Source organism: Antechinus flavipes, chromosome 2 (assembly GCF_016432865.1).
Source record: "Antechinus flavipes isolate AdamAnt ecotype Samford, QLD, Australia chromosome 2, AdamAnt_v2, whole genome shotgun sequence".
Lineage (NCBI taxonomy): Eukaryota > Metazoa > Chordata > Mammalia > Dasyuromorphia > Dasyuridae > Antechinus > Antechinus flavipes.
Genome location: NC_067399.1, coordinates 570310156 through 570325654, shown reverse-complemented (window position 1 = coordinate 570325654; position 15499 = coordinate 570310156). Strand labels below are relative to the sequence as shown.

The 15499-nt window shown below is 35.4% G+C and overlaps 1 protein-coding gene and 1 long non-coding RNA gene across 2 annotated transcripts in view; one reads left to right on the top strand and one right to left on the bottom strand.

The window, feature by feature from the left end:
• Positions 1 to 15499, top strand: part of RASGRF1 (Ras protein specific guanine nucleotide releasing factor 1) — a 206799-nt gene that overhangs the window by 81932 nt on the left and 109368 nt on the right. Inside the window, exons 4-5 of the mRNA XM_051981142.1 lie at positions 12116 to 12208; positions 14963 to 15216. Of these exons, the coding sequence (XP_051837102.1) occupies positions 12116 to 12208; positions 14963 to 15216 (347 nt within the window). The remainder of the gene's footprint in view (positions 1 to 12115; positions 12209 to 14962; positions 15217 to 15499) is intronic.
• LOC127551421 (uncharacterized) overlaps positions 1 to 15499 on the bottom strand; it is a 309154-nt gene that overhangs the window by 196986 nt on the left and 96669 nt on the right. The gene's annotated exons all lie outside the window — the stretch shown is intronic.

The window sequence follows — 15499 nt, the reverse complement described above, 5'->3', positions numbered from 1 at the left end:
ATAATAAATAATATTTATATCATGCTTTAATGTTTACAAAGAACTTTACATATCTAACCTAATTTGATTCCCCACAACCTCTCTGTGAAGTAGAGACTATTATTATCCCCATTTCGCAGAGAAGGAAACTTAAGATGTACAGAATTAAATGAATTACCAGGGTCACATAGCTAATGTCTAAGATAGGCTATGAATTCAAAGCTTCTTCCAATTCTAACTCTAATAGAGTTAACTCTATTACTAAGTTAAAAGGATGCTTCATCAGTGGTCATTGCTCTCCCTCTGTTCTTCTTACTGCTAGCTGAGATTGCTAAATAGCATTGAGATTGGTTAGGAATAGAACCAAAATAAACACAGTGGCAACTGAACAAGTTAAATTTAATTTGACAAACAAGTATTAAGTGTCTACTATGTGCAATTCATTACATAGGTCACTGAGGGTGCAAAAATAGAGATGAAGTCATACCTAAAAGAGTTTACAACCATTTTGTGGTAATGATAAACTCATGGATCATATGACCATAGATTGAGAGCTGGAAAGAACTTTAAAGAACAACTCATTTCACTTTTATCAATATGGAAACTGAGACCCAACAGTGTTAAATGACTTTCCTGAGGTTCTACAAGCTACAAAAGCATGGTAAGGTAAAGAAGATACAGACAAAAATAACAATACAAGTCAATGGTCAAATAAAGTGGTCTGACAAATTCAAAAAAAGTATCATTTCTAATTGGGGGCAGGAAGGAAAGATCAGGGAAACTTGAATGTAGAAAGCAGACCCTGATCCAAACCTTGAAGGAATAAATGTAGATAGGTAAATATTTAGGGGAATAAGAATTCTTTCCACACTCATGGGATTATATGGACAAAAATATGAGGTTAAAAAAGGTAAGATGATATCAAATAATGGGTTGTCTAGTTTAGCTGTACTTCAAAGAGAAATTGTTTTCCAGGAGAAAAGAAAATTTTAAAACATAAATGACCAACACTATGAAAAAATTTAGAAAATATGGGAACAAGAGCAGCTAGTTGACATATTGGATAGAGCACCGGCCCTGAAGTCAGGAGGATTTGAGTTCAAATCCAGACCTCAGACACTTAGTATTTTCTAATTGTATGATCCTGCACGAGTCATTTAACCCCAATTGCCTCAGGAAAAAAAAAAGAAAAAGAAAGTATGGGAGTAAGAATACTTATGAAGCCATTTGAGATTTCTAATGACTTACTGTTATAAATGGCAGAATTGAAAGTCATCTTGGAGAGAACTAGGTAAGAGGATACAGTGGAGAAAACAAAGAAAAAAGTCTATGTACCATACTCCAAAACTGAGAAAGACAAAGGTTAAATGACCTCTCGATGACACACAACTATTAAGCATATTATGTAGAATTATGAGCAGTAATTCATGTGTGATTTACTTCTTATTTCTGCCTTGCAATACTAAACTTGCAATACTAAAGGAGGGGAGGGAAAGAAGATATATGCATGACATACTTTTAAGTTAATCTGCATTTTTTAGGTTTTCTCCTTCACTACCTTAAGTCTAGATTTCAACAAACAGTAAATCAAGTTCACATTCATAGAATTTGCCAGTTTTTGAATTATAAAGGCTCACAATGACAATTTAAAAATCAGCTCCCACAAGCTAGTTAAAACTGACTTCAGCACACACCTGATTATAAACTTAGCTCTTCCTGATTCCAATTCTAATGTTCTATTCCAGGGCTTCTTAAATTTTTTCTACTTGCAACTCCTTTTCACTCGAAAAATTCTTATATGACCCCAAGTATATAGGTATATAAAACAGGTATACAAATCAAACATTTACTGATAATAAATCATAATTTCATGACTCCCCACATTCAGTTACAATATTGGGTTACATAGCACAATTTAAGAAGTTGGATATTCAGTACATCACCTAGCTATCAGCCTAATAAAGGTTCTTTTTATGGTTGGAGGAATTCTCTGTCCATACATTCATACCAGGTTTCTCAAATCATTCCTTGTTATGTTAGAAGTCAATAAGTTCTTTGACCCTCTCATATATATCTTCATTTCCAAGTCAGCAAAGAACATTCTGAGCCTCCATTTCCATATCAAGTGATCTCAGGATCAATTTCCAGTACAAAACCAGAGAGGGAGGATTATAGCATGGTGCCATATATCCTTCTGATAATCCTATTTAGTATTACAAGGCAGAAATAACAATTGAATACAGGCACTATCCTTTTTAGGGAAGCTGGAGTCTAAAACAGATATTTATGGTTGGATTAAATTCAGATAGGATTGAGAGAAACTGATGAGAAAGGATTTTAAAATGAAGAATAGTATTAACCACATGATAGATGAAAGGATCAAGAAGGTAAATGAGAAACTGGCAATATGGTTGGCTCAAATAATGAAAGAAAAGATAGCAGGAAGTTAAATTAAATGCTTTCTCATGGAATAGACTGTCTGCAGAAACAAAGTGAAATGGGATGCTAACTTTTTAAGCAAGAGAATTTCAGAGAATCCAGGTGAAAAACAAACTCTCTAAAGGTTATTCAGAATCTCTAGGGTAGACTGAATTCATAGCCTAACATTTTCTCAAGACAAAGTATCCTCCAATGTACCTATCCTAATGGGGAAACACTTTCATATTAATCTCTTGCATTAAGAAATCCATATTAATTTGGAAGATGCACTTCTAGACAAAAAGCAATTCTACAACTCATTTTCAAAGGCTTATGAAACTTTCAAGACTGACTTTAAATTAGATCTGACAGAATATAACAAGTGGCAAGGGATAAATCAAAGATGACCAGGAACTGGGAAGCAGAAAATAAGAAGCTAAATTAAATCAGACACTGGCAACTTGTGATTGCCTTTGGTGAAGGTGCTGACTTTCCATGAAATATTGAAGTAACTCCTCTCTCTCTCTCTCTCTCTCTCTCTTTCTCTCTCTCTCTCTCTCTCTCTCTCCATACACACACACACACACACACACACACACACACACACACACACTTTTTCCTATCTGATAATCACTGCTTACCTCCACTGTCGCTTTGTAAAAGTCAGCAGCCTTGTAGAAAACAATTAGAAAAAGTAGTCAGGAAGGGAAAGAATAGGGAAAGATAAAGAATCTTTAAAGAGGTTGTATCTGATGAGGAAATGATAGAGAAGGAAGAGATGGCAGAAAAAGTTCAATGGGTAAAGGATAACTTTGATCTGTAGCTATTTAAGAGCTCAATGAATAAAGAATTACATGGAGAATTGTGCTCCACTGTAAAAAATGAAAAATGTCTTTTTTGTGCTCCACTGTAACAGCAGTGTGTGTAGCTATCCACATTATCTAGGGAGCTCAACATATCTCACCTGGGTGTGAAGGTACTCTCTTGGTTGGTTCATTCATTCCAATCTGCTTCAGGTCTAAGTTCCCAGAGGAAGACTACCACCAAATAACTACACTAAAATTCTCTCAGGGTCCTGGGACTAATCCTATTGAAAAGAAATATACTCACCTATTTATTATCCTAGCTCTTGAGTTCCTACTGATGCATTTTTATTTATATAACTAGCCAGTCATAATATAATGCAGCCACACCGTGTGTGAAATTCACACAGCTATCCTTTCACAATTACGATAATTTTAGAGCTTAAAAATAGCAATTTACTTAGCAATAAAGCAAGAAATACTAATAACATTATGTGTTGTCATTCACTAAAATGAATAGATAAATAATAACATTCATCACAATCAATAATCATAAATCATTTAATCATAAAAGTTAAATACAAATGAGTGAAAAACCGTAACATCTGCACCTTTAAAGTCTTAGATATGGTCCTACCACACAACTTTGTGCTTCTATGTTTCTTTGATTTATATTGGTTTTTTTAATTTTTTAATAAATAAAAGGTTTTTTTTTCCTTTTTCCTCTTTAGACCATCAGATTATTCACATACAAGTAGGCCATCATTCTATACTATTCACAAGATTATTTGTCTTTATATTTAGACCTTGGTTGATTTTCCATCAAACTCCATCTGAAAGCTATGTTTTTTCAAATATCTTTTAATAAGTTCTGTTAAAATGCTCTTTTTTATTCCTTTTAGGCATTGAAATGTTCATCTGTAACAGTAATAATATCCCAAATTCATTGATAATTGATATAATTATTTTCATTTACATGAAATACTTTTCCCTCTAAACTAAACTGCTCTGTTTGAATGGAGTAATAGCTAAACGCTATAGCAAATTGCATCATGTTCATGTTCAAGTTATTTGAAGTTATTACCACCTTCTATAATAATTTTTTTAATTTTAAATATTTTTTAAATTTTATTTTAAAATAATGCTGGACTAGATTTCAGTTGAATTGTAATCTCATTGTGATTGTCTCACTTACTTGCTTTCTGAATCTGGATCAGAAAAATGGGCAGCCAGGTAGGTAGCACATTAGATAGAATGTGAACCTGGAATCAAGAGGACCTCAGACAACTTACTAGCTGTTTAATGTTGGGAAAGCTACTTACCCTATCTGCTTCAGTTTCTCATCTGTAAAATGAGCCGGAGAAGGAAATGGAAATCCTCCCATAATTTTTTGCCAAGAAAACCTTAATAGGATCACATAGAATCAGGCATGACTAAACAACAAATCAATTCAAATCACCTCAACAAGCATTTATTAAACAGTATTTTTTCCCCAGTTGTTAAATTAAGAGGTCAAATTATGGGTTGTGAGGTCCTTTTTTAGCGCTTACATTTTACTGCATTTTTATTCAATTTAATAAGCATTTATAACATTCCTTCTGTATGCTAGGCACTGTGGTAGGACCTAATATAAAGACAAAAATGAAGCAATCTTTGTCTTCAAGGAGCTAGTCATCTACTGAGAGAAAAAAGATAAGTAAATATAAAAGATATACCATGTAATGAGAGGTGAAAAGAGAATATTCCAGGCATGGGATACAGCTTGTACAAAATCACAGAGTCAGAAAACAGATTGCCATGCAAGTAGGTCAATTTGGCTAGAACATAGTAATGTGAAATCTGTATAAAAATATATGTTGGAACCAGGTTGCAAAGGGCTATAAATGCCAAACAACCAAAGAAGTTAGCATTTTATCCTAGGAACAAATTGAAGTTTTTGGCAAGGAGCATGACATGAGCAAATCCATGCTATAGGAGTGCAATTGGATACCCAGGGGGAAAATGGACTGGAGAAAGCTGAGAACAAGATAGAATAGAGAAGACTATTTAGGAGACTAATACAATATACACCATGTTGGAGGTGATAAAGAACAATAAGATGGAGACCTAGATATCTTTTCCAATTCTCTCAAACTCACAAAATTCCTAAAAGTAAGAATTATGCAGGAAAAAAAGCAAATGCTGTTGTCTCCATAAGACCAAGATGTCAAGAAACTGACCAAGATGACAACCTGATCAACAACATTTGGGGGAACCCAGGTCGATGTCACAGGTATGGTGAAAGAATTTGCTGACCCAATCTCCAAGTTAAGTGGGCAAAGAGTTTATTATACTGACAACAGTGGGCTAGATTCCATAAGGGATTTTAGCAAGGGATCAAGGGACAGGAGATAGATTTATATAAAATTGATCAGAGCTTCATGTTACTTATTTTCTAACTTTATGGCTTGCAAGTAGGTTTAAGGGGTGATCTATTCACTATTATCTCAGGAACTTGCTCAATACTGACCAACAGATTATTTATCTGACAGTCAGTAATGTTTGTAGGACTATTCTAAGGCCAGAAATTAACAGACAGGTTGTTAGAACAGGAGTGCTCTTAAATCAAAGGGTTTCAGGATTACTAATATATCTAAGAGAAGAAATATTATTACATTCCTAGGCCAGAGGACTTTTACAATTATTGGCAAACAGATTGTTAGAGCAAGAGCACTCTTGGGTCAAAGGGCTTCAGAGTCTCTGCTGTCTCCTCTACATCATATACACATCTCATTTAAACCTCAAAAACAACCTTGTGGAACACAGGGTAGATATCACCACCATTTTACAGGCAAAGAAGAGTTCAAATAATTTGCCCAAAGCCACTAATAAAGGGTAACATTAGAACTCAGGTATCCCAACATTTGTCTAGAGCTCTTTCCATTACATCACACTGGCTCATACCAATGGAGTTTCACAGTACCTGTTATGCACTAACATATGTCCCTGTAGATTATGCACTAACATACAGTCTGATCTTTAAACAAATAATATGATTCTAACTGCTTTGCTTGTACTGTAATGCCAGAGAAATAGAGGCAAAATAGAGATCGGTTTATAATCTTTTAATGTGAAGACTTTTAGGCTAGCCGACTGAATGGAACTCATGTTCAAAAATCATTCAGCCCTGAAGAACTGAGGCAGGGAACTTTTATAGGGTTTTAGCTAAACAGGATATATAACCTGAATATACAATCTTATAAGGGAAAAGAAGGCAGATAAGGAAGGGCGAGGACACTGGGTGGGCAGACAAGCCATAATTCCAGGAAAGTATCATAACTTAATCCTGACAGAATAAGGGACAAGATAAGAAGGTCAAGGGCAGGAGACAGTGAGGCAAGGGGCAATACAAACAGAAGGGGAATTATACTAGCAAGGATGGCGATAACGCACCTGGATTTTATGATACAATAGTATGTAAAGTGGCCAGAGCTTCAAGGTTTTTCTTGACTCAATTCTCCCAGTCCTAATGGCAAGGAAGGGGGGGAGGCCATAATAATTTTATTCAGAGCATAAAAATTCTGGGCATAACAGTCCATTTATCAAAAAAAAAAAAAAAAAAAAAGTAATGTCTCGTCATTACTTTTTTTGCCACTAGTCCCAACTGAGTACATGCTAATCTCCAAGGAGAGAGACTAGTGTTAAATAAATCATGTGCTTCTTTCCTTCCTTCTCTATCATCCCAACTTTCCTTTTGAACAAAAGTGAAAATAAAGCAGCCTGCAGTTTTCAAAAATTGTTAAGAAAAAGGAGAAAAGCAGGAGTTACAACCAACAATTATCAAGTAAAAGGTAGAAGAATGAGTTTGGGAAATTAACATAGGACTAGAGCTAAGTGTTATTTCCAATCTATAGAATTGCAGAGTTGGAAAAGATATCAAAGATTATTTAGTTCAATCTCATTTTGATTGGTGGTTCCCTACAAATGATCATCCAACCTCAATGATGAGAAACTCATTTCCTCCTTTTGGGGCCCCAAAGTTCTTCCTTTGTATTGACCCATTATCTGCCTCACTGTAAATCTCATCCATTGCACTTAATTCCATCTTCTGGAGTAAGCAGAATAAATCTAGTTCTTCTTAGTAACATTCTTTTATGCTATTAAAAATAGCTATCAAGTGCCTCCAACTACCACCACATCCTCAAGTCTTTTCTTCTTCAACTAATGCTCAGATGGCATGTTTTCAAGTCCCCACCATTCTGATGATTCTCAAATTATTGTCATTCTCTTGTTTGTTGCAGTTGTTACTGTTTTCATTTTTTTTTTCAGTCATGACTAACTCTTTGTGACCCCATTTGGGGTTTCTTGGAAAAGATACTGGGAGTTGATCATTTCCTTCTCCAATTTATTTTTTAGATGAGAATACTAAGGCAAACAGGGTTAAGTGACTTTCCAAAGGTCACACAGCTATTAAGTATCTGAGGTTATATTTGAATTCAGGTTTTCCTAACTCCAAGCTGGCACTTTATCCACTGTGCCACTAGCTGTTTCTCTCTTCTTTATAGTAGAGATCAAATATTTCATTTCGATGTTTAAATTTCTCAGGACGTTAAAAAAAAAACAAGCACTTCCCCTATAGTTAATATTTCTCAGTTTGATCCATTGCACCTTCTACTCAGAACTGAAGAGTCATTTTAGATCATTAGTTGAGGGTGGCAGGAAACAGAATCAGTTTAGCTTTTAAAGTGCTCCATTTGATCAACTAAGGTATTCATTCATATGCCATTTTGTGAGTGGACTTAAAGAAACAGAACTGGGATTTCCTAAGGGAGAGGTCTCCTGGTTTCATGGGTTATGTCTTCGGATACCAATTAACTGTCTAAATTTAGAAACAAAGAACACTGTATTGCAGTAGTATCAACAGGCATTTCATTGGATTTTTCCCCCTCCTGGTCCCTAACTTGAAGACAGATCTACCCAATGAGTCTCTATGAAAGTGACACATCTAGAATCCAGCATGAATCATGCAGCCCAGAACAGAGACAGGGTTTTGTTGCTGCTGTTCCAGATAGGAAGAAATTGCTGAGATATCAGAGGAAGAGCATGGTAGTATAGGTCAGTTCACTGGTGGGTGCCACCTAATCTTGTTATTGAAAGTCTGGTGGTTTTGTAAACAAAAGACCCAGGTTCTCATGCCTCCTCTTTTTTAGTAATGTGACCTTGGCCACATCTATTCAGTTCATTGCCCAATCTCAGTTTTCTTATCTTTAAAATGGGGATAATGATATCTGTAAGACCTATGTCACAGACATTAATTTCAGATGAATTAACAGTGTTGAAGTGTTTCATATAAATGAAAGCTATTATTATTGAGTGACCATATAGTGTAGTTGATTAAGAACTAGTCCTGAAGTCTAAGGGGGGAAAAACTGGACTCAAATTCTACCTCTGCCATTGAGCCTGACCGCCAAGCAACTCTAAAACTCTCTAAGTTGCAAAGGAATGCTCACCTGAATTGACAGTCTCCTCACTGGCAGTTTTATTTGAAAAGTGAAGCTCAAGGTGTGAATTTTTTAAATCAATATTATTATTGAGGGGGAAATAGCAGGCTACCACATCTCTTCATATTTCATAACTTTCCTTTCTCTTTTCCTCTCTTCTCCTTGATTATTTTCTTTCATTCCTTTATCATCTCCTGTATCTAAGACACAAGCAGTGCATTCAATGGCACCTTCAAATATTCAAAACTGGCCAAAAATGGCCAAAAATACACCATTTGCCTGATGAAATACAAAAAAAAAAAAAAAAAAAATCTGCACTTCCTTCTTCCACCCCAGAATTAATGTGTTTAAGGCAAGAGTCCTTAGGGTTTGTAACACTGGCACTATTCTGGCACTTGGTTAAGACTAGAACTTTTATTTTTAACTATTTCGTATATTTTTCCTTGTCTTCCTAACAAGATTATAACTTGAGCTCCATGAAAACAAGCATTTAGGATTATCTTGCATTCTGCATACTATGAGGTACTTTTTCTGTTCCCATACTGTTGGCTCTGAAATGAAGAATATAAGTTTTTTGAGGGTAGGAACACAGAAATTATTTTTTAAATTTTGTTCATTTGAATCGAATTATTCATATCTTTCCTTAAATCTATGCAGTCCTCCTTCTACTTTCTGTCTCCATTTTTGCCTATTAAAATCTTAAATATTACTTCCACCATGAAAACTTTCTTTGATTCTACCACAACTGGAAATGATACCTCCCTTCTCAAAATTCTCCTATTATCTTCTTTGGATTATCATTTTCTGTTTCACATAATAATAGTAACTACCATGGCATAAACAGAGAAAATAGAGGATTATATTGAAATAGTGATAGGCTGATGAATGTTTACTAAGAAGTTTAGGGAGATAGGGGAATGATATTGGCAGGATATATTTTTAATTTTAATCTATATCATTAATATTATCTCCATTATTTTCCTAAGTGTGGCCTTAAAAATAAACAAAACATTAATTCAATCCTGGATTTGTAGTGTTTCTTGATTTCCAAAGTTAAATCTGTATGAGCTGAGTCCAGCTCATGCTTTCTTTGAAGCTAGAAACAGCTAGATTCAAACATCATAGCCGACATACAGACTGTGAGAAGTTGGGCAAGTCACTTCTCAGTATTCTAGAATTACTCTCAAAGACTCCAAGTTGCAGAAAAGATGTCAAGCTGCATCAATAGAAGTCCCTAATCTAGAAATCTCCTGTGTCAATGAAACCCTGTCTAGTCCCTATTCTTATTATGTGATATAGTTATTCATACACAGTTCTTTTGTTCTCTACAGATATGTGAAAGTTCCTTGAGGACAAGACCAGAGTTTATTTATCTTTGTATCTCCTACCACCTAGCACACATACCTCTAATATGTTTCTTGAATTGAATGAATGAAGTGTATCAGCAATAACTACTTATTGAATGGAATTTCCCTAAAGTGTTTGAATAGAGAGAAGTGCCTCAGTCCTCCTTGATTCAATATAGCATATCAATCACCAAATTGGAGAGGATTCCTCCCCAAAAATCCTTCACCTGAACGCAAAACTAATGGACTTGCTCTCTGATATTTGTGTTCTTTGAATACTCTTTACCCAGCATTCTGAAAATCCAAAAATAACTATGGTTCTCAGTTTGACATAAACCTGGATGTGGTTGCTTTGTTTTGTCTTCCAGATGTTTACTTGACTGGCTGTGGTAAGCCAATTGACTCAGGGCCAAAGAAAATTCAGGGAATTAAACACTTTATTAGTAGTTCAAACTCTGATTTCCTGTGCTTGCACTGTTTTTTTAGAATTATGATATCATGGGCAAAGCAGCACAATAAATTCCTGATGAAGAACTTCCCTTCTAATCCTGAATATGTTACTTAGCTTCATGACCTTGGTTAAGATTAAGGCATTAGTTTCCTAAAATGAGAGGAGTTAGGGATAGCTAGGTGAAGCAGTAGATGGTGTAATGCTGGAGAAACTGAGGCAAGATGGAGGTTAGAGAGTTATAATAATTTAATTTATTGGAGAGTAAATCAATTGACTGAATCGGACTCTCAGCTCCAAGTATCCAGTATTGAATGTGGGATATAGAGATTCTTTATAGGGTGATAAAAACAATGACATAATAGGGAGTGAATGGGAATGATATATGGGAAGGCACTGGAGATGGGAAAGTCATCTGATATTCTAATGGGGCAAAAGTATCTGATATTCTAATAGATTTGGATGGGGAGCAGCATCTGATATTCTAGAATATAAGATCTTTTATCTTTATCAATAATTCTGATGATCAAGAGAGAAGGGTGGTATGATAGCCTGAAGTTTGGAGCAGAATAACTGAGGTAGGGCAATTCAAGGAAACTGTGGCATTACAGTGGTCCTCAGTTCAGGACCTGAGTTCAAGTGTGACCACTTACTGTGTAACTTTGGGCAAGTCATTTAACCCCTATTACCTTGATGGGAGGTGGGGAGTAAAATAAAATGAAGGTATTTAGGCTACATCAGGTTCTTTATCTTTTGTGTATAGAGGCCCCCTTTGGTGAAGCCTGTGGACCTCTTCTCACAACAATATTTTTAAATGTTTAAGATAAAACACACAGGATTATAAAGAAAACAAACTGCTAATGAAAAGATATAACTTTTTTCCCATCCCAGTTCATGGACTCCCAAAAATATATTCACAAGTCCTTAGGGAGTTTATGAACCCCAGGTTAAAATCCTCTTTGGAATAAATGGTCACTAAGATCCTTTCCACTTCTCAATCCATAATCCTTAAAACTAAAAGTCAATTTATCTATATCTAATATGCACATTTTAAAAGATTTGGAAATTAAGAGATAATTATTAGTAGTAGTAATAATAATATCTACATCTATATAATTCTTTAAGGATTCTAAAGCACTTCATATATGTTATCTCATTGAGAATCACAACTCTTTGAAGTAGGTACTTTTATTATCCCCATTTTACAGATAAAGAAACAGCTACACAGAGGCTGATTTGCCCAAGGTCATCCAGCTTATGCTTTCTAAGACCAAATTCCAAGTCAAGTCTTCCAAACTACATGTCTAGCTCTCTTATCAGCTGCCCCATGTGCCTGCCTCTGTGTGCCTTAAATGACTTATGAAAATTCACCTACTGAGGCTTCTTACCATCCCATGATCAATTACACCTTTCCATCACATCATTATATAATTGTGGACTTTCTTGGACCACTAACAAACAACATTATCAGACATGTCATTACAGGGACACATAGAAAATGCTAGCAAGAGCAGCTAAAACTGTAGGAGACCGGAAATCAAATTTTTACAGGCCAGCTGATCCGGGTAATTTTTCTGAATATCATACTTATACCTTTATTCATCACTGGTTGTTTTGTTTTGTTTTGTTTTGTTTTTGTAGATTGCCTCCTTGCTCAAGGACAATGACCGAATTCAATCAATCCAAACTGTCACACCCAATGATGAAGACAGTGACATCAAGAAAATTAAGAAGGTTTGTGCAGTTTTTCTTTATTTTTAACATGTTTTGACATCTTACTGTTCCTAAATAAACCAGCTACTATTTCCAGGAATCTCTAGAATCTGCTCATCCATACGTTTCCAAAGACCCATCTCTCCCCACCCTAAAAAAAAAAAAAACAGAAAAAATTTAAAAAATCCATTTACTCTCTACTCTTTCAATGCTCTCTTTTAACCCCAACAGTTGAATAGGTTTTCAAAAACTATAAAATCACAGAAAGCCAGTCATGTCTTGTATTTCTTTTTTTAATTAATCCAATTATTTTTAATACTCCTATTCACCTCCTTCCTTAAAAAAAAAAATACAACTTTCATGGCAAATAAGTACATCAGATAAAATGTTTTCCTCATAAGTAAATAGTACAAATATTAATGTCCCCATTTTACAGAACAAGAACCCCATTTAACTGACTAATCAGGATCCAACAACTAGCTTCTTAAATACAAAGACATTTCTTTTGGATTAAGTTGGAGTAACACTGATATATTATAAATTCAGAAAAGAATAGTCTGAAAATCCTCAAAATAATAGTGTATTTATTTACTCAATGACTGATGGAATTTTTCCAACTGTCTTCCGGCATTTTTTCTACTTTGGGTGTAGTAAAGAAGAGCACCAATGAAGAGCCCATAACTATTTAGAATAAAGACAATGACAAAGAACTGTGGAAAGAACCATACATCTAGAGTCAGAGAAACTTTGTTCAGATCTCAACACTGTCTTATGGTAAACAAATCATTAAACTTCTCTGGGCCTCAGTTTCCTTACCTGTAAAAGGAAAGGGTTAGAACTTATTTCTGGCTCTAAATCTGTGAGCTTATGATTCTAGGAATTTTCTTGAACTGCTTTATGGATGTCCTTCCCATACTGAGAAAAATAAACTCATTTGGGATAGAGTCATAGTGATGCTCTGTGGCAAGGAGGAGAGATCCCCTCTGCTCTGAGACACAGGTCCAAATGTGAAAGAATTCAATGAATCCCAAAGTCTGTGGCAAAAAGGAAGTTTTATTTTTCACTAAGAAGCTCTCTCTTAGTGGACAAATCTCTTAATGAGGAAATTTGCAAAGAATGAGTTAACAGAAACCTATTTTATGAGCAGATCTTGCTGGGCTGGGGGCAGTTTGATCTGATTATCAGACCAAGATGTCCCAATTGAATGAAAATCACTTTGAACGCTTTTTTCAGAATTTAAAATTTCCTGAGTGGGGATCCAGCTACCCAAAAGATCAGTTGCAAGGGGGAGAAGAAGTGGGGAAGGAGGGTTGATTTGCCTGAGATTGCCAATTGAATGATGCTGCTTATCTTAGGGAAAGGTTTATCTGGAAACTATGCCTTCTCCCAGACTCTCTGGAGTTTGGGAGAATCCAATCTCTCTTCTTTTATAGATCAAAGGGAACACAATTTCAGAGTGATTAATTTACAGATTAAAGGGGACACAATTTCAGAGTTCACCCAAGTCAATAGTAGTACATATTAGTCTATATAATAGAACTAAGAAGAACCCTAGTAACATCTTTACAATGCTTTTATTTTACAATGAGAGAAATCTAAATTCAGAGAAAGGTGAAGCATCTCCCCTAAGGTTGCTCAATGACTTGTCATTTTTCAGTCATTTTGATTTTTTATGATCCTATTTGGGGCTTTCTAGGCAGAGATACTAGAGTGGTTTGCCATTTTCTTCTCCAACTCATTTTTACAGATGAGGAAACTGAAGCAATCAGGGTGAAGTGATTTGCCCAGGATCACAAAGCTAGTAAGTGTCTGAGGCCAGATTTGAACTCAGGAAGAGGAGTCTTCCTGACTCTTGGCCCAGAGCTGAGCAGCAAAGCTAAGGCTAAAATCAAGCTTCTTAGTTTAGGGATCTTTCTGCTATACCACTGAAATATATGAAAACAAGAGCTGGTGAGTGGCAGGGAGAAACATTCTTCAAATGTTCCTGTATATGAATTAATTTTTCCCTGGATCTTGCTAAAATTAGCCAGCAAGAAGGAATCAGACGACAGACATCAGAGTTAAATATTCCTGCTCATTTCCCTGTAGAATCAGTAGGCAGAAGTTCAAGATATGCATGTACTCAATTTCATCTGAGGAGTCCCAAGGATGAGATTAAGGCAATATGCCTTATCTATTCTAATTGGATAACTTCTCATCATCATGATGAATATTAATTACAACCTTCTGGGTCTTTGAGACTCTCACCCTATTTTTCATTACTCTCCTTCAAACACTTCTTGTTGCAGCCAGAATAAGCTATCCCTAACCACATTCTGTATTTCCATGTCTAGTGCATATTTCCTTCTCAACTTCATCTATTGAAACCCCTTCTTATTAAGGAAGGTTTACCCTGGTGTCCTCTTCCCACAAAACATCTTCTCTGATTTCCTTGTCTGAAAGTGGTGTCTTTTACCTCAAATATTACCCAGCCTAGATCTTTCTTTTGCTACAACACAATTTATCATATTTATCATACTTGTCACAATTTATCATATTTATCTGTATGTATATATGTGTGTGTGTGTGTGTGTGTGTGTGTATCCCTTATTAAATTGTAAGTTACTTAAGAGAAGAAACTATCATTTTTTTCCATCCTTTCTTTTTAAATTCTCAACACCTAGCAGAATGTCTGCATGTATTTGGCACTGGATGTTTGTTGAGTGAACAAAATATGGTGCCATCTTTCCATATACATAATGGAGGAGGGAAAAAATAAAATTCTCTTTTTCACAGGTGCAAAGTTTTTTGCGGGGCTGGCTCTGCCGGAGAAAATGGAAGACAATTATTCAGGACTATATCCGGTCACCTCATGCTGACAGCATGCGGAAAAGAAACCAAGTGGTATTTAGCATGCTCGAGGCAGAAGCTGAATATGTCCAGCAACTGCACATCTTAGTCAATAACTTCCTCCGTCCCTTGAGGATGGCTGCCAGCTCAAAAAAGCCTCCTATTACACATGATGATGTCAGCAGCATCTTCCTAAATAGGTGAGTGTTCTTTTTGGAGGGAGAAGCTTTCAGCAAGGAGCTCCTGGGTTTTTTCCAATCAACAACTGCAGTAAAATAGTGGGCATTCAGAGGACCCTGCTGAAATTTGATTTTCCACTACAGAGATTAAAAAAAATCAGACTGATCATATAAACAGGGTTACTCATAAGAGGGAGGAGTGTTTAAATTAATTAATAAAATAAATTATTTTAACATTCCTTCAATTAGCTAACAAATTATTGAATATAAGCAATTCATGTTGAATATAAACAATTAGAGATGA